Source organism: Aquila chrysaetos, chromosome 22, assembly GCF_900496995.4.
Source record: "Aquila chrysaetos chrysaetos chromosome 22, bAquChr1.4, whole genome shotgun sequence".
Taxonomy (NCBI): Eukaryota; Metazoa; Chordata; class Aves; order Accipitriformes; family Accipitridae; genus Aquila; species Aquila chrysaetos.
In genome coordinates this window covers 16,363,990-16,391,946 of record NC_044025.1, presented here as the reverse complement: position 1 = coordinate 16,391,946, position 27,957 = coordinate 16,363,990, and the positions used below count along the sequence as shown (strand labels likewise).

General features: G+C 38.6%; 1 protein-coding gene across 4 annotated transcripts in view; it reads left to right on the top strand.

Annotated features, from left to right (window-relative positions):
- Positions 1-19,017, top strand: part of CNOT6 (CCR4-NOT transcription complex subunit 6) — a 33,833-nt gene extending 14,816 nt beyond the window's left edge. For 3 of the 4 annotated variants that reach the window (XM_029997586.2, XM_029997588.2, XM_029997587.2), the window contains 11 exons: positions 509-622; positions 3,134-3,320; positions 6,674-6,759; positions 7,768-7,872; positions 7,964-8,032; positions 9,489-9,646; positions 10,158-10,312; positions 11,291-11,445; positions 12,451-12,681; positions 14,042-14,244; positions 14,930-19,017. In XM_029997586.2, coding sequence (XP_029853446.1) covers positions 511-622; positions 3,134-3,320; positions 6,674-6,759; positions 7,768-7,872; positions 7,964-8,032; positions 9,489-9,646; positions 10,158-10,312; positions 11,291-11,445; positions 12,451-12,681; positions 14,042-14,244; positions 14,930-15,142 — 1,674 coding nt within the window. In that variant the 5' untranslated portion in view covers positions 509-510 and the 3' untranslated portion in view covers positions 15,143-19,017. The remainder of the gene's footprint in view (positions 1-508; positions 623-3,133; positions 3,321-6,673; positions 6,760-7,767; positions 7,873-7,963; positions 8,033-9,488; positions 9,647-10,157; positions 10,313-11,290; positions 11,446-12,450; positions 12,682-14,041; positions 14,245-14,929) is intronic. The other variant, XM_029997589.2, reaches the window with a different exon arrangement.
- The last annotated feature ends 8,940 nt before the right edge of the window (positions 19,018-27,957 follow it).

The following is a 27,957-nucleotide window of genomic DNA, read 5'->3' as shown; positions in this document are numbered from 1 at the left end:
TTTCTTGGATGCTGAATTGTGTGAAAAGTTGAGAATTGCAGTAAACCTGGAACTGATAGATAGTCGAGGTTATTAGCAAATGTTTTCTGCATAGTTTGTATGAGGGAGAATCCGGTGGTGGTGATCATCACTTCTTGAAGTTTCATTGTTGAAGAGCCAAGAGCCTGCAGTAGGATGGATTGATTTTGAAGGACACGGTGACATACCCATGAAAGGTGGCAGGACACAATGTTTATGTTGCTTTACAGATTTTGTTAAATTATTGCGGGGGGGGTTTAGGCTGTTGTCTACCATTCTAGGAGCATCAGGAATCTGTGTTCTTCTGTTTTATAGCAGTCTTTCCCACTCAGTGAAGTTTGTAAATGGGCGTGGGTTATCTTTATCTGAAGTTTTGAAAAGTATTTGGAGTGAACATCCAATATAAAATTTAACTGAGATGGAAATTACCTTTTAAAGAAGTCTCATTATGTAGTATCTTAATTAATTATTTGTCTTTTTGTCTCAACAGGAATGCCCAAGGAAAAGTACGATCCACCTGATCCACGGAGGATGTACACAATTATGTCCTCAGAGGAAGCAGCCAACGGAAAGAAATCACACTGGGCAGAGTTGGAAATAAGTGGTAAGAAACTGAGGAATGGTCCTGAGTTATGAACTCATTGCAAGTTAAGAGTATCCTATGTAGTACGGGCTTGGACAAGAAGTCTGGAGTGGAGTTACCTACCCTGAAGTGAGCCAGCACACCAACATAGCAGCTGCCAGGCTCTGGGTGTGTTGAGGGAAGAGGTTGTGTTGGGATAACGTAGGGAGCTGTAGGTAAGTTGAGGCAGGTGCGGAATCCTAGTGTGTAGGAGAGTTGGGAAGATGAGGATATGGATGTGAGCTCTTTGTGTTTTAAGAAGATGGGGGTAGGTGAGAGCGTGGATTTAAGATCTAATTTGTCAAAGAGAAGAGGGTGAAGTTGGGGTTGATACATAGACATATTTTACATTTTAAAAGTAGTTGTAAATCTTTGCTCTGTTCCTGAGATTTAACAAAAAAAGGAAAAAAAAAAAGATTAAAGAAACCGCCAAGAACTGTGCTAGCTTTGAGCTACTGTTTGACTTTTGAGTCTTTTCTTGAAAATAAGATAATGCTCAGAATTCATAAACATGAATTCCAACTTGTGTGGGACACCAGTCTCTCTTGATTTGTAGAGTAAATCCCGATTTTGCTACATAAAGTGTGTTTACAAGGAAATTCAAGCAAATATTTTAAGAATTTAAAAATTATTTTGTGACATAAATTTAGGCTGAAATTTTGCTTAAATATGCAGGTCCTTTAAGAGACTGCAAAAATTGCCATGTGGTATTTCTAAATGGCTGTCCAGTAGAGAAATTGATGGAAGGAGGAATACAAATAGAGTTCTTTGAATTGTGAAGAGTCTTTTCAGGCAGATCATTGAATCTGTGTCTTGCTTCAAGTGCCATGTGCCTTAACATGTGAATAGCACTCTTTACTTGAAGGTTACAGGTGCAGAAACCTAGTTAATTGCTGCTTCAGGAATCAGCATTATATATCAGCATTAGGCTTGGATATCCACTGGGACATCTACTGCCTCTGCATAGGAAATGCATTAAGTGATGGCTCTTTCCTTTCATGCCTGGTAGTTTCACTATAGACTGATGCTAGCCAAGAGAGGTGCAGGTAGTGAAGAGGATGGATCAGTGATGTTGATTGGAAATCCTTTCGGCTGCAAGGGTTTCTTTGATCACAGTCACCTGTTTGCATTGGTGGGGGGGAAGAGGTGTTAATTCAATTTAAACAATGCAAAGAACAACTGATTTGTATTTAAAACCTTTCAAAAGATTTCTCAATGAGCACTACAGTAGCATGAATCCTTTAAGAACTGTATGCATTTGCCTTGCAAAATAAAATGTGACAATGTTTTTGTTTTATTAATGTTCACACTGCCGTTTCCTTGCAAAATACTTAGTCATCTAATACAGAAAGCCACGAATGTTTTAACTGCTCTCATTTAAATCACTGAGCTTTTTCACTGCAGGCTTTTTAATGCCACTCACTTTCTTATAGCTCACTGGAAATGATACCTATATTAAACCTTTTGTTAGCAGGGGCTGAGTCCCAGTGTATCAGTGTAGCTTTCCCCAGGCACTAAATATGACTTCTTTTACTTTGAAGAAAATAATTTAAGGAAATGAATTATAAAGTGTGTATGTTGGTATAATATTAACCAGACCGTTCTTAATATTGGTGAGTCATGGTGGGGATTTTAAAGGCTGTTGCGAGTAACTGTTTTTGCCTTGGACAAACTGGCATTGGTACTCCTTCTAATGCTTTTGGTACAGCAAGATGACTTCTGTAAATGAAAACGAATCCACTCCTGGGGGAAAAAAAAAAATCTTGGAGAGAAGAAATGTTTTGAGACCTTCTGATGATATCTCGCATTCCTTGCATGTAGCAGTGTAAAAACCTTGATTCTGTCACACAAATCCATGTTTCCACCCCTCAGTTTATACAAAAATCATACCATTTTTTAAAATATCTGGCAATAGTTTATGCAGCTTTTAGTTGAATGCCAGATGGAAATCCATGTTCTCAACTAAGCATCTTAGTCACCCTAAATATAGTGCTTCTATCTGTTCTTGGCTGGATTAATGCCATAGAGTAAAGATTTTTGGTTTGAAAGATGTTGTGCAGGAATAAGGGGCAAACTGAAGAAGCATCTTTCATCTCAAACATAAACTATTATTGAAAAAAATCTGTTTCTTACACCTCTGTTAATTATTGAATTCATGGTCAGTTTGTAAATAAGTCTTGTTTTGTATGGAACTTGAGAAAGACAGATGTTTAAACCTTAAGTATGGATTGGAAAAAAATAATCTAAGCATCCCTGGCAATGCCTTATATTCTCTTATGCGTTGCTGAATTTTTTTGGTCTATGGAATCGGTGATTAATGGAATTTTCATTGAATGAAATAATAATAATAATAATGATAAAAAACACAACCCAAACAAAACTCCTCCTCAAGCCCCTCCACTCCCCACCCCATACATACTTAGAAAATGTGTAATTATTGCTAAACCTATATATTTTAAATGTTCTATTTTCTTTTGTACCTTCCTTCTACAGGGAAAGTGAGAAGCTTAAGTTCGTCATTGTGGACTCTGACCCATTTGACAGCTTTGCATCTCAGTGACAATTCCTTATCCCGTATTCCTTCAGACATTGCCAAGCTTCACAATCTGGTATATCTGGACCTGTCCTCTAATAAAATTCGCAGTTTACCAGCAGAGCTCGGAAACATGGTGTCACTCAGGTATGTAAATTTTAACAGGAGTTAAAATTGTTCTCTTATTATCTTTGTAGCAACAGTTTAAATTTCAGTGTCATTTTTACATTCTAGTAAATGAAAAGCATGAATAAATTCCCACCTTCCTCACTTCTTTTTATCTGTCTCCCTGAATACTTGGTATGGTCTGTGCAGCTATAGCAATGCTGGCTTTTCTGTGATCTCCTGTTCCGATGTATGACAGTATGGAGTGAGCTTCAGAAGTGCTTAGTTTGATGGCAATCACCCATTTTATCCAAGTCAGGTTTCCTCTCTTATGCATCTCTTTCCAGACTCTTTTACAAATCTTTATGTGGCGTTTTTCTCTAAGAAATACTGATGAACAAAAAAAATTGCTTTGAACTCATAGTAAGGTAGGAAAAAGGTCAGATTAAACATTCATAATCATGCTAACTACAGCTTTTTTCTCTTTACTCATCTTTAGTAATTATTCTTAACAATAGTTCTTATTCTGTTTATTTTATAACAACTGCAACTTGTCTAATATCATCTCCTTCCCACCTTTACTATCATGTAACTGCATTCCTGTGCAAACTGGGGAAGAGGGAAAAAAAATGTTCTGAACACACGGGTTTTTTCCCCTTAATTTTACAGTGCCAAGATGAGCAAAGTTTGCCTGGAATGATACCTCCTTTTGGAAGTGAAGCATGAATAGTGATGTCTATTTAGATTATAATTAAGGCTGCAGCATTTCACTTTGTAAAAACACTTTTATGTAAATATATAAATTACTTACATAAGAGTAGATATTTACAGGCAACATTCTTTTGTCCTTGACCGAAGGAAGAGCCTTATCTTCAGTTTATTGGACAGTTACTGGTAATTGCCTTCATTGCTTTTAATTTTGAAGACATTTATGGACAGCTTTCTCAAATCCAGAAAAAACTGAGTCTAAAAGTAACTAGAATGTTATTAGAAGTAAAGAAGAAGACAATAGAGAAATGGACTGCCAGCACAGTTCTAATGAAACTGGAAGCAAAGCAAGTCTGCACATAGAAGTATCAGTCATTGCATTTTCTTCTACTTTAGAAAAGTCCTCTCTGTTGGGGAGGATTCAACTAGCTGATTAAATTGGTACTAAAAACTCAAATTCCGAAGGAGTTAAAGTCTCAACCTTGGAGGCTGAGCAAAGGGACCTTGCTTTTTAGAGCGTAATTGGCAGTTCTGTTTTGCAGTGTGTTATATAGTTGTTTTCAGCTGTGAAGTAGTCTGTTCTAAAGAAAGCTTTGCATTACTATTTTAATTAAAAGCAGTTACTATTAACAGGTTTCTTCCCTCCTTTATCCACTCCTCAGGTATTGTGAGGTAGCAACCCTAAATTTACTGGAATATTCTCAAATTCATCTTTGTACTTCATTAGCAACCTTTTATTTTTATCAGTCTTTTTCCTTTTAAAATACTGTTGTAAATGTAATACTCATGGCGTGGAGTTAGCTTAGCAGTGTATAGTCATCAGTAGCGTCAAAAGACCTTATGCCTTCTTCCCAACACTTTTCCCAGTTTATTCTGGCTGATTCTATGAAGCTTCAGCTCTTCCAAGTCCCAAGTCTCTCCTGATAACACTTGAATCCAGATCTCTAGATGTGAAAAGCTAGTGCGTTAATCCACTGCACTCTCTCTGTCCTCAGTAATTGCAGCTGATCCATGATTTCTTTTCACTGGGGTGAAAGTGAAGAAAAACCCATAAGCGCATCCTATGTGATAGTGCTCAGCAGCTTCTGGGAAGTTGTTCAAACAAACGGTGATTCAACACTGGGCATTGCTGATATCCTGACCCAGAGAAATCATTTGTGCTCTCCCACTTGAGAACTGATAACAGGTCTTCCAGCTCCCACATCTGGAGCTCTGGGTTTGGTCTGTACGGCAAAGCTCACTGAAGGCTCCTGGCATCTCCCTTTTTACTGCAGGTACTTGAAGAAAGAGGTATCAAAGCAGTAAGATTTCTGATCTTTGTGGAAAGAGGAGAAAAAATAAATACTCTAACATGTTATCTTGGAAAGCTCAGCTGTAAAACAGATTCTCTTGATACGCTTGAAAGAACTAGTGGGATTTGCTGTGATCCCCTTTGCTGTATAGAGGGGCAGGTTCTGCGGAGGCAAAGATCATTAGAGAAAATAATTCTTTCATCCAAGAGAGAAAGTGTAGTGATACCTACTACTGTGCCATTCTTCCAGCTTGGTGTTTTTCCTCTAGAAGAATTTAGTATATTTTTTTGTAATTCTACATAACTTTTTTTAGACTTCAGCAGTGCTTTGAAAAACTCTTAGAGGAAAAAGTAGCTTCTGAAAGAATAAACTAGTAGCTTTATAATGTCATATAGAATATCATCCTCAAAAATAATAGCGATTTAAATCTCGGATGTCTATGGAAGTTCTGAGAATTAGTGGAGATGTTGATTTTTTTTTTTTTTTTTTTTTTAACACCCCCATCCTCTTTTCTACCTGTCATGTGCCTCCTTCATACTTAGAAACCCTAGAATGACACAGTGGGCTTCTGAGTTTCTCTCTAAAATATATGCTTTTGTCTGTGGGGTTTTATATGATTTTTTTTTTTTCCCTTTTTTGTTGCCCCAAAATGCTTTTCAAGTCTCCAGGCTCCAAGTTGTAAACACTTTAAAGTAGCAACTTTATATTGAATATGGTGAGGAAAGTCTTCACTGCTTAGATGGGACTGCATTTAAGTGAAAAGCTCCTGACAAGTCCATTTTCTCTGCCCAGTTTGTTGGGATATCGGAATTCAGGACATGAATTCTGTTCCTGTCTGCATATTGGTTTTGTAAGTTAAAAAGCACCTATTTTGTCTTAACGCTGGAATTATGAAAAAAAAAAAAACAACCCAAAAAACCAACAAAACCAAAACCAACAGAAAATTACTATTGTAAATGACTATTACGTGGTAATGTCATAGCTCTAATCATACTGCCATGATCCTGGATTTTTTGCTTATTTATTTTCTGGGATATAATTTCCCTTTATTTCACCTTTAATCATAGCCAAACTATTTCATGGTCTCGTTTGTCAGAGCTGTTGCTGCTTCATCACTTGTAATTATTGGTAATGTTTACAAAACTTCTGACTTTTTAAGATGAACTCATCAAACAGCTACTTTCCTCTGTACTTCAATGTAATGTGTATTTTGTCTGTATGTGTGTGTTTCAGTACAGCAGGATTTCCCTAACTATTGCTGTTTAGTCTTTGAGTTTTTCAATATTGTGGTTTGCTAGTATATTGTTTGTCTGTTAGTTAAACTTCTTGTACTATACTGCTGAAGACAAACATTGGTCTGTTTTCAGCCCTATGTGATTCTTGCTCTGTCTACAGGGAACTACATTTAAATAACAACCTGTTACGAGTTTTACCTTTTGAGCTGGGAAAACTGTTCCAGTTACAGACTTTGGGTCTGAAAGGTATTGCTACTTTTTCTTGGTATCCGTGCTTGTTTAATGATATCACTTCTGAGATATAATGGCTGTAGACTGCTAGTTCATAAAACATTACTGAATAGCAATCCCAGATGTAGCTACTTACTCCCCCTTTATAAATATTGTTATTGAGGCATTATTTAAAAAAAGAAAAAGAACAAGTTTGGCAAAGCACTCCTCATATAAAGAGGTTTGCTTCTCTTTCTGCAGAGTGAGCGGAAGCTTGCTGTTGACTGCATAGGAATTGAATACAGTGCGGCTTTAACTAAGTAGTAGTCTGCAGTTAACTGTAGGTATTCAACTCCAACCAAGAAGGGAACGTGCTTTGTACTGCTGTAGGGTACTGTGCTGTTTATGCAAGCAGCAATTTAAATCTCTCTCCAATTTTTTTTTTTTTTTTTTCTCTGAACTGTATGGATTCTAGCTATAAAATTGCTGACCTTGGGGGAACTTGTATCACAAAACCAGGAGCACTGAGGGATACTATACCTCTAAACACTGTTAAGTCTCAAAGGTCTGTTTTTCTCCTCCTTAAAACTGGATAATTGCAACGTGCATTGTCCGTGAAAACTTATACAGTCTTCTTACATGTTTGGCAAATGGTAGACTCTCTACTCAAGATATGACTGGCGAATAAACTGATAGTGGATGTTTCACTCACGTCGAGCAAAGTGAGCAGAGATGGCTCCTGTGTGTGGCCTCATCAGCTCTGCCTGCGTGTTGTACCGCACCAGTTCTTCAATACTGTTGGATCCAATGACCACCCTTGGGCTGTCTGTTAGAAGACAGACACGGGAGCGAATGTGGTTAACTTCATGAGAGCTATTCACACATCTAGTGTTTTGTGGGATTGAAGACCTGAGATCGGAAACCTCTAAGTAGTTCATAGTAGATGCAGTATCTTTTCTCAGAGATGCCAGCTTTAAACACTGATACATAAGTTCATAATGGTTCTGTGTATTTTATTCAATATTTCTGTAAATCTGTTTGCAGGAAATCCACTTACACAGGATATTCTGAACCTTTATCAGGAACCAGACGGGACGCGAAGGCTACTGAACTACTTGCTTGATAATTTGGCAGGTACTGCAAAAAGAAGTAAGTGATCATTCTTAAAACATTTATTTCTGCTGTGTAAAATAAATGTGATTATCATTTGTTGTATCTCTACTTTAAAATGTTCCCATAGTTTCAACGGAACAACCACCTCCAAGATCTTGGATTATGTTGCAGGAACCAGACCGTACAAGACCAACAGGTACTGTAACACTTCCCCTCCACCCCACCCCGCCCTGTTGTAAAAGCTGTGAATCTTTACTATCTGTTGAAAAATTCTTGATGCTTAAATTAACCAATCATCTGTGCAGTGCTGACCAGCCAGCTCAAGTAGTTCTATCTCAATTGGAAGACCTGTTTTACGCATCTCTTACTATAAAGTAATTTCTTTTTAATTAACATCCTCCTCACAGGAATTGAAACTGCTGTCCACAACTAGTTAAATAGTTGAATTATAGCAGGCTTAATTGAACATTTATTGGAGAATAAGAAAATGGAAGAACATGAGCATAATTTCCCAAAAATGTAGAATTTTCTTTTAAGTAACCAATGTAGCATCTTTGACTCAGCACTCGTCTTGCTGTTGAGTTTCAGGTCATGTTTAATTGTTTACTAATTTTTCTTCATGAATTGTCTAAAATACAGTCTTTTCTATTTACCTGCACACCAAAAATCTTAGTGTATTTCTCAATTATTGCAGTGTCCTCTCTTTCAGGACTGATGTACCTTACTTTCCCCTGTTGATTTTATTAAGGCAGTTGCTTCAAAGATCATGATGTTAATGCAGCTTGTCTTTTGCTGTCGCCTATTTGTTTTCAAAATGCTGGCTTTGATCCCCCAATCAGCCCAGGATTGTTGCCTCAATTTGCTAAATCTTCAAACAACTGTCTTGTTTCTTTTTCCTGAGGTGTATTCCACGTTTGAGAGGAGCTCCCAATAAGCTTCCAAGTATCTCATTGTACTGCAAGTTCCTTAGTGCTTTTTAAAAACAAACAAAAAAACCCCAACAAAACAAAACCCAAAATGCATGCTGCTGGATTACCTGTCAAGTAGCCCCAAACTGTCTCATTATCACTCCTGTTCCAAATTAATACAGAGAGTAGATGTTTCTTGTCTTTATGCCTGAATTGTAAGCTTTTTGAGGTGGAAACATTTGGGGTTTTATTTTGTCTATACTTTTTCATTGTGTGAAGGGATCCTTACCCTGCCTGTGGTTCTGTTACAGTTCGTGGTGGTAATAATTAAGGTAGATTTTAAATAATCTATTAGAAGAGTGTGCAAACCTTTGTATAAATAGCAAATGTAAGTGTTGAAATACACTTACCTTGTTTTAGGCTTTTTGCAGTAGAGTACTACGTAGCATAAAGTATGTTTGTCTGCTATTTACTGCATTAACCATATAAAGGGGGGGTTTTGGTTTTTGTTTTCAAATTTAATGGTAGAAGACAGCTGCCATAAGTCCAAACTTGTAATTTATCTTCCTAGAAGGACTAACAAGTTTTTTTTAGTACAGATACACGTGCTGTGTTTTGGTTGAAGGAAACGAAGCATGAATTGATAAATTTGCAGAAGACAAAAGTGAAGAACATAATTGTGTATATGTATTTTGTTGTTGTTGTTAAATGTATCAGTGTGTAAGTAAAATTATTGTTCTGCAGCCTTGTTCTCTGTCATGTGTTACAACGTACTTTGTGATAAATATGCTACCCGGCAGCTGTATGGCTATTGTCCATCTTGGGCATTGAACTGGGAATACAGAAAAAAAGCCATTATGCAGGAAATCCTGAGCTGCAATGCTGACATCATAAGTCTTCAGGTAAAAGATACACCATTATTTCTTTTCCTCTTCTATTCCCATGTGCTGCTTTCTACACATTAAGTGTATTTACAGTAAATGCTCTGTTTTCAAAACCTTCTGAAAACAAAAGAAAAAAGAAGTGGTGTTTAGAACATTATTTGTTGCTTGACATCAAAAGAATGCTTTTCAGCCCACACAGTTGGAATGTGAACCAGCAGCTGCTGATCAAAGGCATGTACGTGGGGGTGTCTTTGTGCCTGCCTGTGTATGTGGGGCTATAATTGACACATTTTCAAATAAAAGGCTTGAGATAATCATAACTCTGGGGATTACAGAAATTCATTTATATTTTCTTAAAATAGGGATATTGCTCTCAAATTTGCATTCTCTGATGTACTTAATTCTTACAATTTTTTTCCCCTTAAATCTAATTTGAAAGTGATTTACACTTCTGAAGAGTCTAAATAATATCAGTCTTCTGTATTTTGGTAATAGTACATTCATGCTGTGCTGTCTTACAACTTTATAGGAGGTTGAAACGGAACAGTACTACAGTTTTTTCCTGGTAGAATTGAAAGAACGTGGCTACAATGGATTCTTCAGTCCAAAGTCTAGAGCTAGGACAATGTCAGAACAGGAAAGAAAACATGTTGATGGTTGTGCAATATTTTTCAAAACAGAAAAGTAAGTGATGTGTTTTGCAGAGCCTTCTATTGTGTCTCGCTCTCTTTCACATAATTTCTCACGTCATTCTATAGCTCCAACAATTCGGCATTAGTCGCCCTTTTTGTAGCCATTCAGCGTTTCTTATAGAGGATTCCTATTGCTAGAAAGAGTGGTCTGTAAGAGAGAAATCATTCTGTGTGTAACTAGCAATAGAAAATTTTACCTTGAAGTTTTATTTAAGATGAAATTTCATTCTGTTAGAGCAATGAAGGTTAGGAGTTCACTGAATTATACTTCAGTTGTTGAGCGGGTGTGTCCCAACCATTAGGTGTTAATAATGAAAAAAAGAAGTAAGTGTCTTATTTTCTAGCTTTTTTTTTTTTGAGTAAAGGAATTAATAATCCCCAAAATTGCAGAAATAAGACCTCAGATGACATTGACTTTTTGATACATTAGCCTTCTGATAAAGCAGAAGACAAGGCACAATATCACTGCTTGCTTCTGAAAAAAAGCCATTATTTAAGAGCTGCAGCACTTACTCATTGTGTCACATTGTACTTGTACAACTGTTTGGATATGAGGGCGATAAATTCCCTTCCTCATCCTGTTTCCATTCCTTTGTGTCCACAAGTAAATGTAGGTGCCAGGTTTGATACCTTTTGGCTTAGAAAAATTATTTAGTCCCTCTCTATTAAACCTGCATCTTTGAACTAGAAACTGGTGCAGAATTAGAAACAAGCATTCCTTTTCTGTAGTTTCTCAAGCATTCTCTCTCTCTCTAATCTTTTAATTGAAACTAAGGTAGTATAAAATATATAAAAATTGCTAGGAAAACTGTATCCTTTGATTTCAGTTTAGGATTTTATAAAATTATGTGATTGGCTGAGATTTTCACATCATAAATGTGTTTGAGCTTTAATTAAAAGGGGAATTGTCTATAATGTTTCCTTTTGTATCTGCCTGCTGGAAAAATAATACATGATGTTTCTCTTTCAGATTTACTTTGGTTCAAAAACATACTGTTGAGTTCAATCAACTAGCTATGGCAAACTCAGAAGGTTCAGAAGCTATGCTGAACAGAGTTATGACAAAAGATAACATTGGAGTTGCTGTATTGTTAGAACTGCGAAAGGAATTGATAGAAATGTCATGTAAGTCCCATTTAGTTTAATTTTTTAATAGATTCTGTTTTGTAGATGAAAAAATTGCCTTTTGTTACAGTAAACCAGAGAAACTATTCTACAGACAAATATAACTTTGCACATTGTATGCTCTGACAAATTTATTTCCAAAGAGGATTTGGGGAAAAGTCATATGGCTTAAATGATTAAGATTTTTTTTTTCCCATTTACACCTTTTTGCTTAAAAAATACAAAGACTTGAGTTTGAGTGTTTTTTTGTGTTTTGGTTTGGTTTGGTTTGGTTTGGTTTTTTTTTCCCTTGCAGTTATATACAGGTATCAAAAGAATCAGTTGGTGTTGGTTGTGTGTTTCTGGGTCATGTATCTGCATCATCTTAGCTTGTTATTTTTTTCACTGTCATGCTTACACAACCTGTTTGTTCTGCCCTGTCATTCTTAATTTAGGAAATGTAAATTGGGTTTATAAGTATTGCAGTGGGTACCTACTCAACCTGGGTTGTATTTATCCAAATGAAATTTTATTGATTCAGATTCTAACAAACAAGCCTTTTAAGAAGCACTTCTAGCAAGAGAAGTAGCTTATTATGTGGATAACTTAAAATTCAGAGCTCATTGCCTAATAAGATATGAGCAGTGCCTGTTTACTATCACAACCTGAGGAAAACTGTTGTAATTTTTTAGAACAACAAGATTTGCCTGTAATTAGGATTATCTGTTATTTATGTTAATTCACAGTATTCTTAGATACATAAGCGTTACCTGTAACAGGATAGTCTGTCTGTTAATCATCTTGAATGTGAAACACAATTATTCCTAGTGCTTTATGTCAACTAAAACACTTAGTAGCTGTAAGAGGAGTTGTATGACCCTCTTAAATTAAATGGTATTAACTTTCTTCAAGTTATACTGGTATTTTATTTTATTTTTTCCTCCCCTCAAACATGTTGTTTAAAATTCAATAATAATGTTTTCTGTTGCTGACCATGTAAGGTAAATAATTGATTTTAAATTTTAGCTGGAAAGCCACACCTTGGGATGGAAAAACAGCTAGTTCTTGTAGCTAATGCACATATGCATTGGGACCCAGATTATTCTGATGTGAAGCTGGTTCAGACTATGATGTTCCTGTCCGAGGTAAAGAACATTATTGATAAAGCTTCTCGTAGTCTCAAACCTGGTGTTTCGGGAGAACTTGGAACCATTCCACTTGTACTGTGTGCAGATCTCAATTCTCTACCAGACTCTGGTAAGAGTTCTATTTCTTTTATGGTGGGGTTTTTTTTAAGACTGTTTCAAGTGTATAACAATTTAAATTTTAAGGTCTCACTTTTTTAAAGGAGTTTTCAACTTAGAGAATACATTGTTTGATATCATAAGCTCTGAAGGTGCTAAGAAAATAGAAGGAAGAGAGAAAAGATAGAGCTGTTTCTTTTGTGAGTGACCTTATTGCCTATGCAGTAGTATAGCTATGTCTGGTCTTTCAGAAGCATTTTCATTGTTATCTTACAATACAGGAATGGAAATGAAGAAAATATCTTCCAAAAATAACTGGAAACATGAGTTGCTGATAATGGGGTTTTCTTAGTTTTAAGTGTGAGAAGATAGGTTCTTCTCTTTAAAGTTGCCACCATACAATCATTTTCTTTAGCTCAAATGTTTTAGGACTTCTGAAATACAATACATCTCCTACCATAAAGGGATTCTTCAGAGCTCTTTACTAACATACAACTTTTTCTTTTTACTTGGTGGCAACTTTATAAAGTGCAAGAAAAGAACAGATTCAGTGATTGCCGCCTTGGCTTTCTCAGGCACCCAGCTGAAGTGCTGAACTCAAGAGCCATCCTTCCTTCTTACTGCTAGTTGTTCAATATAATAATCTCCATTCCTGGTCCCCCGTCCTTCTGGCCTCTGCTTGGCAACTCTTAACATCTGTTAGGGTTGATAGGAGCAGTTACTGCTCAGCAGTACTGGAAATCTGATTCTTCTTGATCTCAGCAAGGCACGTATCCCTAGTAGCTATTGCAATAGCCAGTTCATGTGTCTGATTGTGTCTTCAGAACAACTAATTGCCTCTTTTACCTTCCAGAACCTTCACACAGCTATTCTGAAACTGAGGCATGGTCTTAGGTTTCCAAGACACAAATCTTGTCAATTTGGCTTTGCGGCCTCTTTAAAGTTATCTTTATCTGAAGTAGTGTTACAAAACTGGCTTTTTTGCAACATTTTAGCTGAAGAACGTTGAAAGCCAGGACTTGAGCATAGAGATGAGGAGAGGAGGAAGCTGACTATGTAGCCTCTGTAGCATTTTACTTCCACTTTCTTCATTTTTTCATCTTCCCCCACCCCACCCCCAGTCTGTTCCTTATTAACCTTCTTGTTTTTTCTAATCAAAGTATGCCTCTTTGTTCTAGGTGACATTTGCGCTTGACATATATATACATTGTCTTGCAATATTTTAGAAGAACTACTGCTGATTGTATTGTATATGTGTTAAGGTTTTGCTTATATAAAGCATAAAGTTTCATGTATGACTGGAAGTACCTACACACTCTTATTTGCTGAATGCTTGTTGATACCTTCTTGTGTGCATGCGTCTCTCCTAATAGGTGTTGTTGAGTACTTGAGCACTGGTGGAGTGGAAACAAACCACAAAGATTTTAAGGAACTGAGATACAATGAAAGTCTTACTAACTTCAGCTGTAATGGAAAAAATGGAACAACAAATGGAAGAATTACACATGGTTTCAAGTTGAAGAGTGCCTATGAGAATGGTCTAATGCCTTATACAAATTACACATTTGACTTCAAGGTAAGGACTTGGCTGATATTTTGGAAAAGTTTTCCATTTTGAAGCTTAACTGTGTGATTTGCTGTACGGAATTGTTTAACAACGAAGTTAATCTGTTTGGGTAGCTAACAGTCAATTCACCAAGATTATATTTAAAATGTAGCAAATGAGTGCCCAACACTTCAGTCTCCTAGAAACCAAATGTTCCTTTTTCTTGTTAGTAACTTGTAATGGATTTGCAAGAGTTGGGGTGCTGTTAACCTTCCCTGCAAATAGGAATGTTTTGTGTTTTAATACTCCAAGCTCAATGAAATAGTACAACAGGGGCACTTAAGCTGCCAGCTGCAAGGAAATAATCCATGTTGCTACTGGAAAACTCACAGTGCTCGGCTGCCTAGGGGAAACAAAGATGGCTCTTGTCCTCTTCAAAAATCAGATAAATATGATTTGAAGCTATGTAGGAGGTTGGAAATTACAACTCGCAAAAGCGTAGCAGAAGCGATACAGGGTGGACTTTTCTTTTGTTTTCCTAATCTATATTGAGCAACACGTGGGATATAGGAAGTAGAAGTCTGCTAAGTTGATGATGTGCTGTAGAGAAGGAATGGTAGCATTTCACTTGCAATATTGAGCTCATCTTTTGTTTGGAAGAATAACCTGAGTCAAGAATATATACTAATAATCGATTTTATTTCTGTTGTTTTAGGGTATTATTGACTACATCTTCTACTCTAAACCTCAGCTAAACATACTTGGCATTCTTGGACCTTTGGATCATCATTGGTTAATAGAGAACAATATAAGTGGTTGTCCACATCCACTCATCCCTTCTGACCACTTCTCACTTTTTGCACAACTGGAGCTTTTGCTGCCTTTCCTGCCTCCTGTAAATGGAATCCATCTCCCTGGCAGGAGGTAGTCAAGTACATTTTAGAGGGTAACCTCAGTCTAACTTGTACAATTGTAAAATCTGAATATAGAGGAGTGAGGTATGGCCAACAGGGATTTTTTTTCTTAATAATCTTAATCTTAAATCTAATTATTTGCTAAAGATATAGTAAAAGCCAGGTGCTATCAACAGACACAATTCTGAGCCCAATATACTTTGTATACTGTTCGACAGCGATTGGTGCGTTTGCACCTTTCTTTAATACGTTACAATTAACCTTCCTGTTTCTTTTATCCAACGTGACGTTTTCATGCCTTGAAATAGGGAATTGTTATACAGTATATTCTCTTTGCACAGTTATCTGTAGCACTACTTTTTTGAGGCCAGTAGGAACATCCACAGAACATTCTTCCGTACTTCACTCCCTCCTTTTTCAGACTTGTTTGTAAAATATAGAATTTGAATTTAGCCTTTATTGATTGTATATGAACAACAGAAAACCTGATTTATGAGATTTTGTACTTTAAAAAAAGAAAAATCAGATTTGGAAAATGATTGTATTGTAAACTAAGGCTAAATTTTTATCTGTTTTCATGTGTTATAAAGGCCAGCTTGTAAAAGAGGTTGTCACAGGTTTTCTCTGCTAATGATTTGCACTGTTAGGGTTTCGTTAGCCCTTTTGTACTACTTTTTATGTTCAATTGAGAACGTTGCTTTTAAAATCCAAACTTATAAAATCTTAATATCTTACAGAGATAACTGAATACATTCTGTCTATTTCTGATTTTAAAAACAAAAAGAGAAAAGCATAGAGTTCTCGCAGAACAGATAAGCTAAGCAGTGAATATAAGTAGACCTGTATGGATTGAAAGTTATTGCTGATGTGTATACAGTCAGATATTTTTCTCATCTCTAACTTTTGAAGTAAAATTTAGGGATACTTGTGTACAGCTTCTTCATTTCTGTTTTAAATACTTGTCCTATCTCCACTGTGCCTGCTTAAATTTGTTCTCAACTAGCACTGCCTGTGCATGCAGAGAGATCCTGTGCATCCTCTTTTATTTTTTTAAATAACGTTAACACTTGTGAAAATTTTATGAAGATACTTTTGTATAAGCTGTGGCATCTTTTTTTCCTTTGTGAAGCATTGAATATCACACTTTTTGAACATGTTCAGGTTATGGGTACACAGTTTCTAGCTTCTAATACCCATGCACTGCTTCTTTCAGTGTCATTGCACAGTGCCGTTTTTCCCACTAAGAATTACTATCATGTGAATTCTCTTTCGTTTAAGTGTGTTCCTCAGTTTCAGAAAGTATAATTCCTTGAAGAAAAAAACCCCAACCCTATGTTTTCTATTGATGAAGCAGTGTAAAATAAATGCATTTTCAATACAGGTCCCAAAGACAATTCTTCAGATCATTTTTTTTTTTTTTTTAAAGTGACCAAGTCTTACTTTAAAGTGTCAAGCAAGACTAAAGTTATAGTGTACCCTCAGTGCCATTTGTGTCATGAAGCCAAGTATATAACAGCTTACAAATTTAACTTGTCTATTTGTATCCTAAAAGGGAGAATTTACTGTCTCCTTAAACTAATACAACTTGAATAATCAATGTAAAAATAAAAATTGAGATAGAGAGCTTGGTCTTAAACAGCTTTTGTTTCAGCTGCGGGCAGGGAAGCAAAAGGACACTGAGCATTAAGAGAAAACTTTCTAAATATTTGTTAATTTTTATATATAAGAGAGTCGATTGGTAATAATGATTCAAAATTTTATTGAAAAGTAGTCAGCACATAAATGTGCTCAAACCGTTCTGTTTTAAGCTGAAAGTAAAAATTACAAACAGTTCGGATATGTAAAATGTACATTTTAAAATTTCAATAGGAGAAATTTTGATCTTGAATCCTTGTCTGGGACCTGATCTCTTGGGGTTATTTTGTTTTGGTTTTAGTTGTGGAAACACCAAACATGTCCAGTTTATAATCAGTACATTGAAATGCTGGTAGTATTGCTGTAGTAGACTTAATGCGTAGTGTTATTTTTTTTCTGTTTGTTTTCTGGGGTTTTTTTGTAAAGTGTGAATAAAAGGTGTTTTACTCATGTTTCCTTAATGATGTCTTGGTAACGTACATCATGACAATTTCCAGTGATGATGAGCCAATTTAGCTTGTCAAACTGAGCAAACTATTTTTCTTTTCTGATTATCTGGATTGTGTAATGAGTCCAGAAAGCTTTACAGAAGGGGAAGGGAAGCACTTACTCATTTTGTATTTCTTAGAGGGGGATAATTTACTTTAATAGATGCTGGAGCTTGAGTGCACTTGTTAGATTCTAAAGGTTTAAGCTTTATCCAGTATGTGTTCTCCTGTATTGCTTAGTCTTAAAAAATATTTGAATTTATGACAGCACATTAAAATATGGCCCCTTGTGCTTTTGGAGACACAACTGTTCCTGCTTAGTCACCTTACAGTCTAAGGGTCCATTTAAATGACCGTTTCCTCCAGCTTTTATACTACCAGGTCCCAATCGAAAACCCACTGAATACATTGAAGACACTCCTTTGACTTCACTGGGTTTTAACTGGACTGCAGCTATGACTCGGGGGCTGAAGGAAGGAGAAATATTTTGAATATAGGGAAAGACCAGATGGCACCAAAACAGAGCTGAGATAAACTTTGTCAAACAATCTTTTGAAGAAAATATATTCTTGTGTCAAACAAACCTAACTCAAAAGTCTCAATTTCCAGCTATAACATAGAATAAGGCAATAAACTGTGTCTTCACAAAATCAAAATGTTTGCTTCATAGTTTTTAACATAAAATGGTTATTTGCAATATTTTTATTCGAGGTGGTTTTGGGTGTTGCCATAATGTACCTTCAGTGTTCTTGTTGTAAAAGCACATACAGCGAAAGTCACAGAATATCCTTGGGGTTGAAAGGATTTATTTAGGTTAGACCAGGCTTTTTTCCACTTAAAGTACAGTCAGCCATATCTTGTCTAGTTTTATTTACCTTTACCAAGAATTCTGGGTGTCAAAGTGTAAATTGAAATATACCTTTAACTAAAAGAATTGATGAGAGTACAAGACTAATACCACAAGTTACTGCTTTTAACATAACACAAGGTGGGGGGGGAAGAGCATATAAGTTGGTGTGTGTTGTAATTATTTTGTCCTTTTAGCAGCTTTGAAAAAAAAAAAAAAAGGTAAATTTGGCTAGCATTTGACAAAACTGACTTAAAGAACATTGTATGTATGCATCTTTGATGTAACTTGCAAATCTCTCAAGTTGTTTTTTTCAGAGCGGACTTAGAAAATAGCTTATGGTTTGCTTTTTCAACCACACAAAACCTGTATGAAAGACAAAATAATTACAACACCATTGGGGGGGGGGGACCTAATTACACTGTAAAACTTTAAAAAATTCAGTTAACCGCTTAAGTAGCAAGCCTTTTTCATCCAGACGGACACAGTATTTTTTAGTATGTTAACTGCTATTCTTTTCTTTTGGTTGCATAAATTTGTAACACTTAAGTGTCTTGGTATGTTTAAGTAGTGTCTAAAATAGAATATCTTAGTCTTTATTCACAGTACTTCTGTATAATGTGTAATGCACTGGACTAACTCTTGTTTACCATTCATGTAACAAAAACCAGCACATTATCTGCACTAAGCTCAAAGAATGTTGCATTTGTCTATAGGCAGCTCTTCAATAAGATAAATGGGAAACTGAATATGGTCTGATGGTAAACAAGGGCTTTTACTGTTCTCTTCAGTGGAACTTTCTTCTTGGTCAAATTTTAACTAGTTAGTATTATATTTATATACAGGGTCTTCTTTTTCTTTACCAATGTATTTTCCTACTCATAGCTGACCAATAAATCCAATATCTGTTTCAAACCTTCTTGAAGTCTAATTCATATTTTAACTTAATTCCTAAAGCTTTTCCTGAAGAGTTGCACATAGAGCCAGAGTGAGTGAAGTGTGTTAAGGGTAAAATGGAAGGATGTAAGAAACTTGATAATCCCAGAAAGACCTTCCTGTACTTTCTGTTACTTTCTAGATCTGCAGAGCAGAAAGCTGCTTGAATCAATTGGGTTTGGATTGCAAAGTGAAGACCTGATCAGTAACGCCTCCAGAGTTTGTGGAAAACCCATACCCAAATCTACTCAGATCTCAACCCCGTGTCTTCATATCTGGCCATCTTCTGCCCTTCCCAAGTCAGTCAGTAAGGTCAGTTGTGCAGTCCACAGGTTTTGTCTGGGTCGTGTAGACCCCACTCTTTCCTTCCTCTTCCTTCCCCACCCCAGAAAGCCCAAAGTAGTCTTGGGGTCTGGCAGCGAGAAGGGATTCAAAGATTCCATTCATTTACCATGGAAGGCGAGCAGAGTGAAGATTTCTTGCATCTTTTTTTTCAGGCATAAGATCAACCTAACTCTTGTCCTTAGTTTATTTTAATATCACATTCTTTCGGGGGGGTTCTTCTGTATTGGAGTGTATGCGTAACAGTGCAGACTCTTATATGATGTTCCCATCACTAGTAGCAGAAAACTTAACACATGAGCACACTTGCTGTATAAAGCACTGAAGCACACGACATCTCGCTGGCACCCCTGCATCTCTTCAGAACTCGTATTCAGTATGTTGGCACTGTTTTGCTTTGAAATAAAGGATCTAGTTCAGTGTTTCCGTGAATACCACATGCCCCAGAGCATTCAGCTTGCTTGTAGTTCTAAAGTTTGCTGTCTCGAAGCAGCTGTAAGTCCCCAACAGAGTGATGATTCCAGTCCAGATTTCAGCAATGATGTCTCTTTGGTTCTGTCTCGTGGGTGAGATTTTAATTCCCACCATCACATTTGCGGTCTTGCCGCTAGATGGTGTGTGTAACACAGGCTTCATGTGCATGGAGTGTGAACATATTTGAGAGTGCCATCCAGAAAGGGTGGCTTGTAGAATTATGAGTATTTGTGGGAATTCAGGCCCAGGAATGAACCTTTTCCAGTGGCAGCAGTCGGTTTGGTAACGTCTGTGCCAATTAAATACTGGCTTTATAAATCCAGCTGTCATGATGGGAATAAAAAAGGACCTACTTAGTTCTCAATGGTAAAATCATTCTAGGGCCTTTGCTTGCTTCGTTTAATCTACTTAATGCTGTGTTTTAAGATGAGAACAGTTGTTACATGGTTCCAAATTGGAGTTGATGAGCTCTTAAATAATATCTTGCTAAGCTGGCATGTAAGTATTGGGAGATATATCTGTAGGGAAACTCTGTGCCAAAATTAACGGAGAGCCTGGTGTCCTGTCCAGAGAGCGTATATGGAAAACAGCATCTGTCACTCAAAGGATTGAGTTGAGCTTCTGTCCTGTGGTCTGAAGCCAGGTAAGAGAAAATTTGTCTTTCCTTAACTTGCAGTAAAATAACCACAGGTATTTTAATATAATTGAATACAAAATCACTCTGGCCAGACTCCTAGTTACTGGTCCTTCATACCCCATGTCCACTGGCTCTTCAGTGACGGTACAAAGTTGGGTTTGTGCCTTATAGGGTGGGAATTTCCCAAAGCAGTGCAGGTGACTGCGTGGCATTTCTTTTCTACTGACACGGGTAGAGCAGAGGAGCCTTAAAACATCTGGAATTGAGCCCAAAAAGAGAGAGAGGGAAGGAGGAGAAACTGAGAAAAAGGTAAGTGGAAAGGACAAGAATATGCAAAGTGCATTGGGTGACCTTTTGGGAGAAACCGTACTTCATTAAAGGTGAGTGTTCTGGTTATTTTCTTGCTTTGCATCTTCCCCTCCTAACCTAGAGGCACTAATTGTTTGCTCTGAATGTTCGCTTACTCTGTTTGTATGGAAAGCAGTAAAGCTAATTAAGCTATGGGGACCTTTGGTGCATTTGAATATTTTCTTACTCCAAAATAAGCCTGGTATTCTCACAGGTTAACAGTTTTTAAAAGATAGGAAGGTACATTCAGGTTAAATCTTCATGGTGTGTCAGTGGACAGCGTTCATTTCTTTTAAAAATGCTAGATGTTTGTTGTAAAAAAACACACATTACAGAAAATAAAAACATAGATACAGTCCTGCTGAGTTTTAGTGACCACAAAGATTTAAGCTTCAGCTGATTGTTCATAGCAAACTTTTTTTTCCCCCTAGTTAGTTAGTTTAGTTTTTCTAGTTTTTTCTAGGTTTTTTTCCTAGTTTTTTCTAGTTCAAGGCACAGACTGCTCCCTTTGGGCGCTAATAGTGAATTAATGATAGTTTCTCTACTGTGGCTAACGGTATTGATAGCTCTTCAGAGACTGGATTTATTGATTTTTTTAGTTCCCTTCTTCCTTTTCAAAAAACGGTGTCCCAGTTAACAGTCTGTTTTTTGGCCAAGAGGTCTAAGACCTGTTGTATCTAAAGACCTGAACCAAGCTACATGCTGATTTTGCTGACCCTGGCAGCAAGACACCACCAAGACACAGATTAGATGGGGGAAAGCCTAGAGATGTGCAAGGATTTCTTTTAACCATCTCCGCTCCCAGATAAAGCAGTGGGAGAGAGGAGTGTTAGGAATTGCGTACAAGTTGCTCTCCTGAGCAGCGTGGGGTGAAGGGAAGCATCCCGCCTGACATCGTGTCTGGCACTGTGGTATTCCCCGTGACCGGGCTGGAGCTTCTAACACGTCAGTCTCTTGGCGAGGCTAGACCTTTACTTTTCTCGTTTAGTTGTTCTCTGCGGTTTTCTGGGCTCTGCGGGGACACGAGCCAGGCTCCAGTGGCACGCGAGAGTGCTTCGCCAGTCGGCGTGGTTGCGTGGCGTTGGGATGCTGCGAACCCAGATCTTGTTAGACTTGTGCACTCGCGTGGGTCGTGGGGCACGTCCGCTGCCGTCCATCCGTGGAAGAGCTGCTGCGGAAATCTCAGAAATAGGAGTTACAGCTTACTGTGCAAAGGAAGCGAGCGGAGATATTTAATAATTGTCTCGGTTAACACCTCTGAAGACTGAGCTTCCTTTGTCTCTCGGCGTGATCATGAGTTTTCCAGGGAATAGTAGCAATTACATTCAGTAAAAAGTCTGTGTGCATTGCCCAGCGAGAGAAGAGCAAGTCAAACATGCTTATCCTTCAAACGGCAGTTTGATTTTCAGTTTCTCACTTCATGAATTTATGTATTCTTACTCCCTTTGCCGTGTTTTAAGACAGCATGTGAAGCAGCTGAAGGTTTTTACTGCCTTAGCTGCTCTCTGAGAGGCTGTACCTCTGTATAAGTGTGGGCTATTCCTGCAAATGCTTGTGCATGTTAAACTAGGAATACTTCTGCTGTAAATTTAGGTAACAGACTACAGGAAGGGCTGCGATTACTTCAGGTAACAATTTCTCCCTTAGGTGGGATCCTTCATCCAGGGACCAGTGAGGGAGGAGGGAGATGAACAAAAGGTAGAAATTTGGGTCTCGGCCCAAGACAGCCAACAGGAAATTTTCCATTAACTCCATTGGGCTTTCACTGGGAGAGCAGGTGTTCAGGAGCACAAAAAATGAAGTTACCACATGTGCATGTAGAACAGACTGTCTTCCCTGAGACCTGTCCTAACTCACCGAACCATCGCAGGCGGGTCAGGGCGAGCGTCTGACCTGCAGCACCGAACACGGGAATTCACATTCCACTGAACTGGGTTTACGTTTTTTGCTGGGTACAGTCCTGAGGTTTTGGTATGGCTGTACAATTTAATTAAGCTTTCACATTTGATGGTGTGAAAACTGCAGTTTCATCTAGTTACATCATCTTCAGTAGACAGCCAGCGGTTTTGTTACATTTGTCTGTATTACTCATGTCCTGTAGGAACTATTGAAATGAATAGAGAGAACAAACCCACCCAGCGCTGCAGCACCTGCTCCTCTTTCACCACTGCGATTCTTTGCTGCCTATGAAAAGTCTGTTTCTATATAATTATTTTTTCTTATAGGTTTGCCTGATACTTACAAATCCTCCTCCTTCTCCTAAGTAAGAATTATTCCCGTTCCACACAAAGCAAAAATAACTCAAAAAGCCAGCAGCTTGCTGAAGGTCCTGGGTGTCAGGACTGCGGATCGGATCACGCCTGCGGTCGGTCGGTCGGTCCGTCCCCAGCTCAGACTCCTCGGTTGTTTCTGCTCCCTCGTGTCCTGCAGGTGAGCATCAACTCCCGGGAGCCGAAGCGTGTGGAGGGAGCGTAACGAGGGTGCCATTGCTCTACAGTCAGGTAGATTAAATGGTATAGGAAGAGTACAGAGCCGTAGCCGTGGCCGTGTCCTGCCCGGAGTACCTCTCCCCAGCACGTTGAGCAATGTGCCTTTGGTCTGTCAGGTGGGTTGGTTCCTTCTTCTGTCCCTGGTAAAAGAAATGCATGCAGTGCAGTGCTTTGTTTTCATAGTGATTTTAAAAATAGTCTACTGCTGGCATGGAACACTTTGTACGAGGTTCTGAAAGCAGTGGCTCCTTAAATATGTCTGCAAAGGCCTTGATCCATAAAGGTAGGCAAGTCTGTGTCGTCTATTGAAGTAGCTTGGGAGCTAATGTGGATCGGGATGTGAGTGCTTGTGCCAGAAGCAGTAAAATCTTATAGTCCAACTGGTTTATGATCCAAGCAAGAAATGCTTCTCTAGGGAAAAAAAAAAAAAAAAAATACATGGGACAAACTGCCGTGTAAATGTAGCCCTTAATACAGTTAATGAGAAAGGAAAGAATTGTAATAAATCCTTATTACAGAGTTCTGTCAGATAGCTAGGTCCTCGCTGTCCCACTGTGTCTCAGAGTCTGACAAAGTTGTGACAGATTGTATTAAGTGTTGCTATTCCTGGAAAAGCAGGCAGTAAGGAAAACAGAAAACACAATACAATTTTGCAAAACATTTTGAACTTCATTTTGAAAGGAAATTGCTAGATGCTAAACAGCATTTGATACAACAGAATTTGCTGGGGAGGGTTTGTTTCCTTGGCAATTTTGGCAGCAGTTGTTTTCATCCTTATTTTCAAATACCAAAATTTCAAAGGTAGTGGGCATCCCAAATTTCTGCCAAGCCTAATGGGATGATATTTAAATGATGACATGTTTTTCTTTCTATCCTGTATTGTTTGCAATGGACTGTAGGAAGAAGGTTTTGTCTTTGGGCACAGAATCCAAAGATTTCTGCTGCCTGTCTGAGATTACCAGGTAATTTTCTGTTGCCAGCATTAGCCTTAGCGAGACATTTCTCTTAGAATCCTTTTGTTGAAGACAGTGAAATTTAATGAAGTGAACTGATGAGCTTGGAGCGGCTTGTACTACCCTTGCTGTCACACGCAGTGTGCCGTGCCTTCTGGCCAATTGTGCCAGGAGCGTTTTTACGGTGTCAGAAAAATGTGCAAAGACTATAGATTTTTTGTCAGCATCTTTCTAATGAAAAAGAAAATTTTGGAAAAGATTATACTGGGTGCCTCAGCCACCAGCTACTACCTCCGTCGTAGCTACCTCCATGGAGCAGCTAGTGCGTATCTGCCCGCCTGAAGAGTGAAGTCTATGTTTTCACTGAGGATTTTGCTGCTTTCCTTATTTGCAGCAAGATCCGATTTCTTCTCCTCTCTTTGGTGGTAGAAACCATTGCTCCCATTAGCCCCCTGACACTTCCCTACAATACCACTAGTGTTGGCTGTTGGATTCAGCTGTTAGCCCAGCATGTTTTTCTGGTTGACGTTATCATACAGTTAAATAATTCAGTTAATTATGCTTAGAAAAGGGTTTCAGGGTGGAGACCCAACAGGCTCATCTGCAGCCAGTTTATTGTGCACCTTATTCTCTTCTTGAGAAATTATTTGATCTGAAGCTTAGAGGCAGCAGAGAAGGTAAAACTTCCATTTCCTATCTTTAAAATTGCAAGAGGAGGATTTTGCCACACACCGTGGCATGGACCAGTCATCACTGGCTCTCGAGGACTTGCTAGAGCAGGTGGTGCTTTATTATTCTAAAGAAAGAGAAGACACTTTGCAATAGATCCTGCTATTTGCTTGTTGCTATAGCAAGATTGGGAAGGGGAGGTAGGGAGGAATCTGTTTTAAATCCAGCTGGTACCAGCTCAGCCCTTCAGGGAAGCACAGTGCTTAATTTCTCTTGTATTCTTTGACCCAGTTAGCATTGCACAAATGTTCCTGATCACAGGACTGTCTAATCCTCTCTTGAATCCTGCTAAATTTTATCTTCTTGACATCCTGCAGCAATTAATTCCAGGAGCTGACCCTGCACAGCAAGAAGGCCTGGTGCTTTCTCTCTGAATCATCTACTTCTCATTTTCCGTCTGTGTACCCTTGTTTATGGATTCAAAACTGGGCATGATCAAGCCTGTGCTTACATTTGCTTGCCCTAAAGACCAGGAATATTTTTGACTAACAGCATTGGCTCTGCTGTGAGCAAGGGCCATGCACAGGTTCCTTTGCTCTTTGTGCAAATCAACCTTAATCTGAAGCACCCAGCTAATCTCACTAATGAGGTTTGAATGGCTCATAGGCTCAGCGAGTCGGAGATGGCCACTCTCCATGCATTTGTACAGCACCCAGCTGAACAGGACCCGATGGGTAGCTGGCATTACTAACCCATGAATGCCATCTGTGAGCAAACATCACAATTTTTTTCTGTGCAGTTCGATGCTTCTATAGCGTGAGCTGAGGGGGAATGTGAAGAGCACCTCAAGCAAAGTTGGTATTTCTCGTGTAATGGCTGTGGAGCCTGGATACTTGAGATGTGGCATCTCCCTTTTCTGAAGCTGAGCCACGAGCCAGGTTAGCTCCACTCGATGCTCCATCAAGTGAGTTAGAAAGATATAAAACTTGCAGCCCAACACCTCTGGTATAAACCAGAAGCCATTTTCTCTCCTGCATACTTGTGACTAAGGGTAAAATAACAAAACATTCAGCTAAACTCAGCTGACTTGTAGATGTCATACTCCACCAGCAGATGAGATGTGGCAGTCTTCCTGCCGGCTAGTTCTGTTTTCAGCTTGCGTGATGACCCTGCTTTGCAGAACAGAGACTTGCTGATCGCAGAGAGGAAAAGCCGCTGCAAGTTGTGTCAAGTGCAGGCAGCTAAAATGTTGTGGTTAACACACAGGTTTTGCTAAGCTTACGGCAGGCTGATGTGCTTTCAGCTAGATTAATTTAAAATAAGGACAAGAAATGGTTGGCAAAATGCTAATACATGCAAATAAATAAACTAATAATTTGATTTCCCTCATCAGCTGCTATTAGAAATCTGTGCTTTAAATGCAGCAGATAGTTATTCCCATTACAAGTCCATTCCAAAGCACTTACAGGCTCCCTTTGATTTTAAATGGTATTGGTCAAACATTATGTAGCAAGTAGATGGTATTCCAAAAATGCCCAGTTTTTCTACAGCTCCTCGCAACAGTCCTCGGAAGCGTTGCCTCCAGGAGCATTAATTCCAGGAAGGCTGCGATTGCCAGGAACATTACATCTGTATTTACACGATGTGTATTTTGCATCGTGCCAGGCAAATTACATTATACTTGAGAATCCCAGAGCATGGGAAAAGGCCACGAGCCCAAGATGTGGTGCTTCAGGGGTCACCACTGGTGTCAGCTGTGCCCCACATAAGTGGTGCCAGCCACAAAACCACACGTGGGCTCTGGTGGGCAAGGCAGAGTGCTGTGCGTGAATGATCTCACTCTTCAAACACAAGCAGAAAAGCTTTCAGCCATCCTTTCCGATCTCTCTTCTGCCCGCGGTTACAGCTGCAAATGCAAAACACTTTGCCATTAATCATGTTGCTGATGGGACATACGAGCATTTCATTCAAAGCTAAGGGATTCCTGCTTAGTCACTAAATGCAGTTTAACTTCCTTGTATGCCATTTATCATTACTCTCCACTTAGGAAGGCTCAAAGTTAATTAAAATATGCGCTCAGTGAGCAGTTAGGCCCAATTGCAGGCACTCAAGGCACAGGGAAACCTGCTGTACTATCCACAAAGGCCCTGCTTTAAGCAGAGGGACCCTGTGTTCTGCCTCGGTCTCGGGTCTGACCCCCTAAAATTAGGCCCTTGTTTTCTCTTGGAGCTTTAAGATTTGGATTTTTTTCTTCAAACAAAAATAGCTGCTTTTATCCTAACTTCAGAGTTAAAGACCTTTTTAGAAACTGGCTTTGCTAACCTCGCTCACACACCTCCTGCATCTACCTGTTTGTTGTGCAGCCCTTAAATCTGCTCCAGCTTGTCTCCGGGCATTGCGATCCCTCCCTGAGAGAGACCCGTTTGTGACCTATTCCTGTCTGTAATCACGTTGCACTGGCTCGTATTTTAGTTTCTGATCGACATCTGTCTTCCTGCTGTCCGTGTTGGCACAGAAAGGCCTCTCCTGCAGTGGATGAGGGTCCCTGTGTGCTGTGGCTGCCGTAGGAGTTTCTGAGCTGCTTCTGCGTTGTACAAACCTAATCACCAGATCCCATTAGCGAGGCTCGCAGAGCCCTTGCTTCCTCACCCTTGGTTTGATCTGATCGGTATCTTTGTCATTTGAAAGATAAGCATTTGAGCAAAGAGTGGGACACTTTTGGTTCTACCTCGCTGTTTCTGGTTTGAAAATTCTGGTCGTGATTTTCTGTGTCCAAATGCATTTACTGTTTGCAGTAGTAAAAGGCTGCATGGTCACGCAAGCAAAATTGCACGTTAGCCCGTGGATTGCTTGTGAACTGGTTGCGAAGGCTGAGACTGAAAGCTGCTGGTGGGATTTGGATACCAATTCCCCATTCAAATTAATCCAAATCCCTTTGGCAGTTCTGCTGATCTCAATAAATGAGATTTTTCTGCCGGTGACTTCAAATGCAGAGTCTGCCACGAGATGGG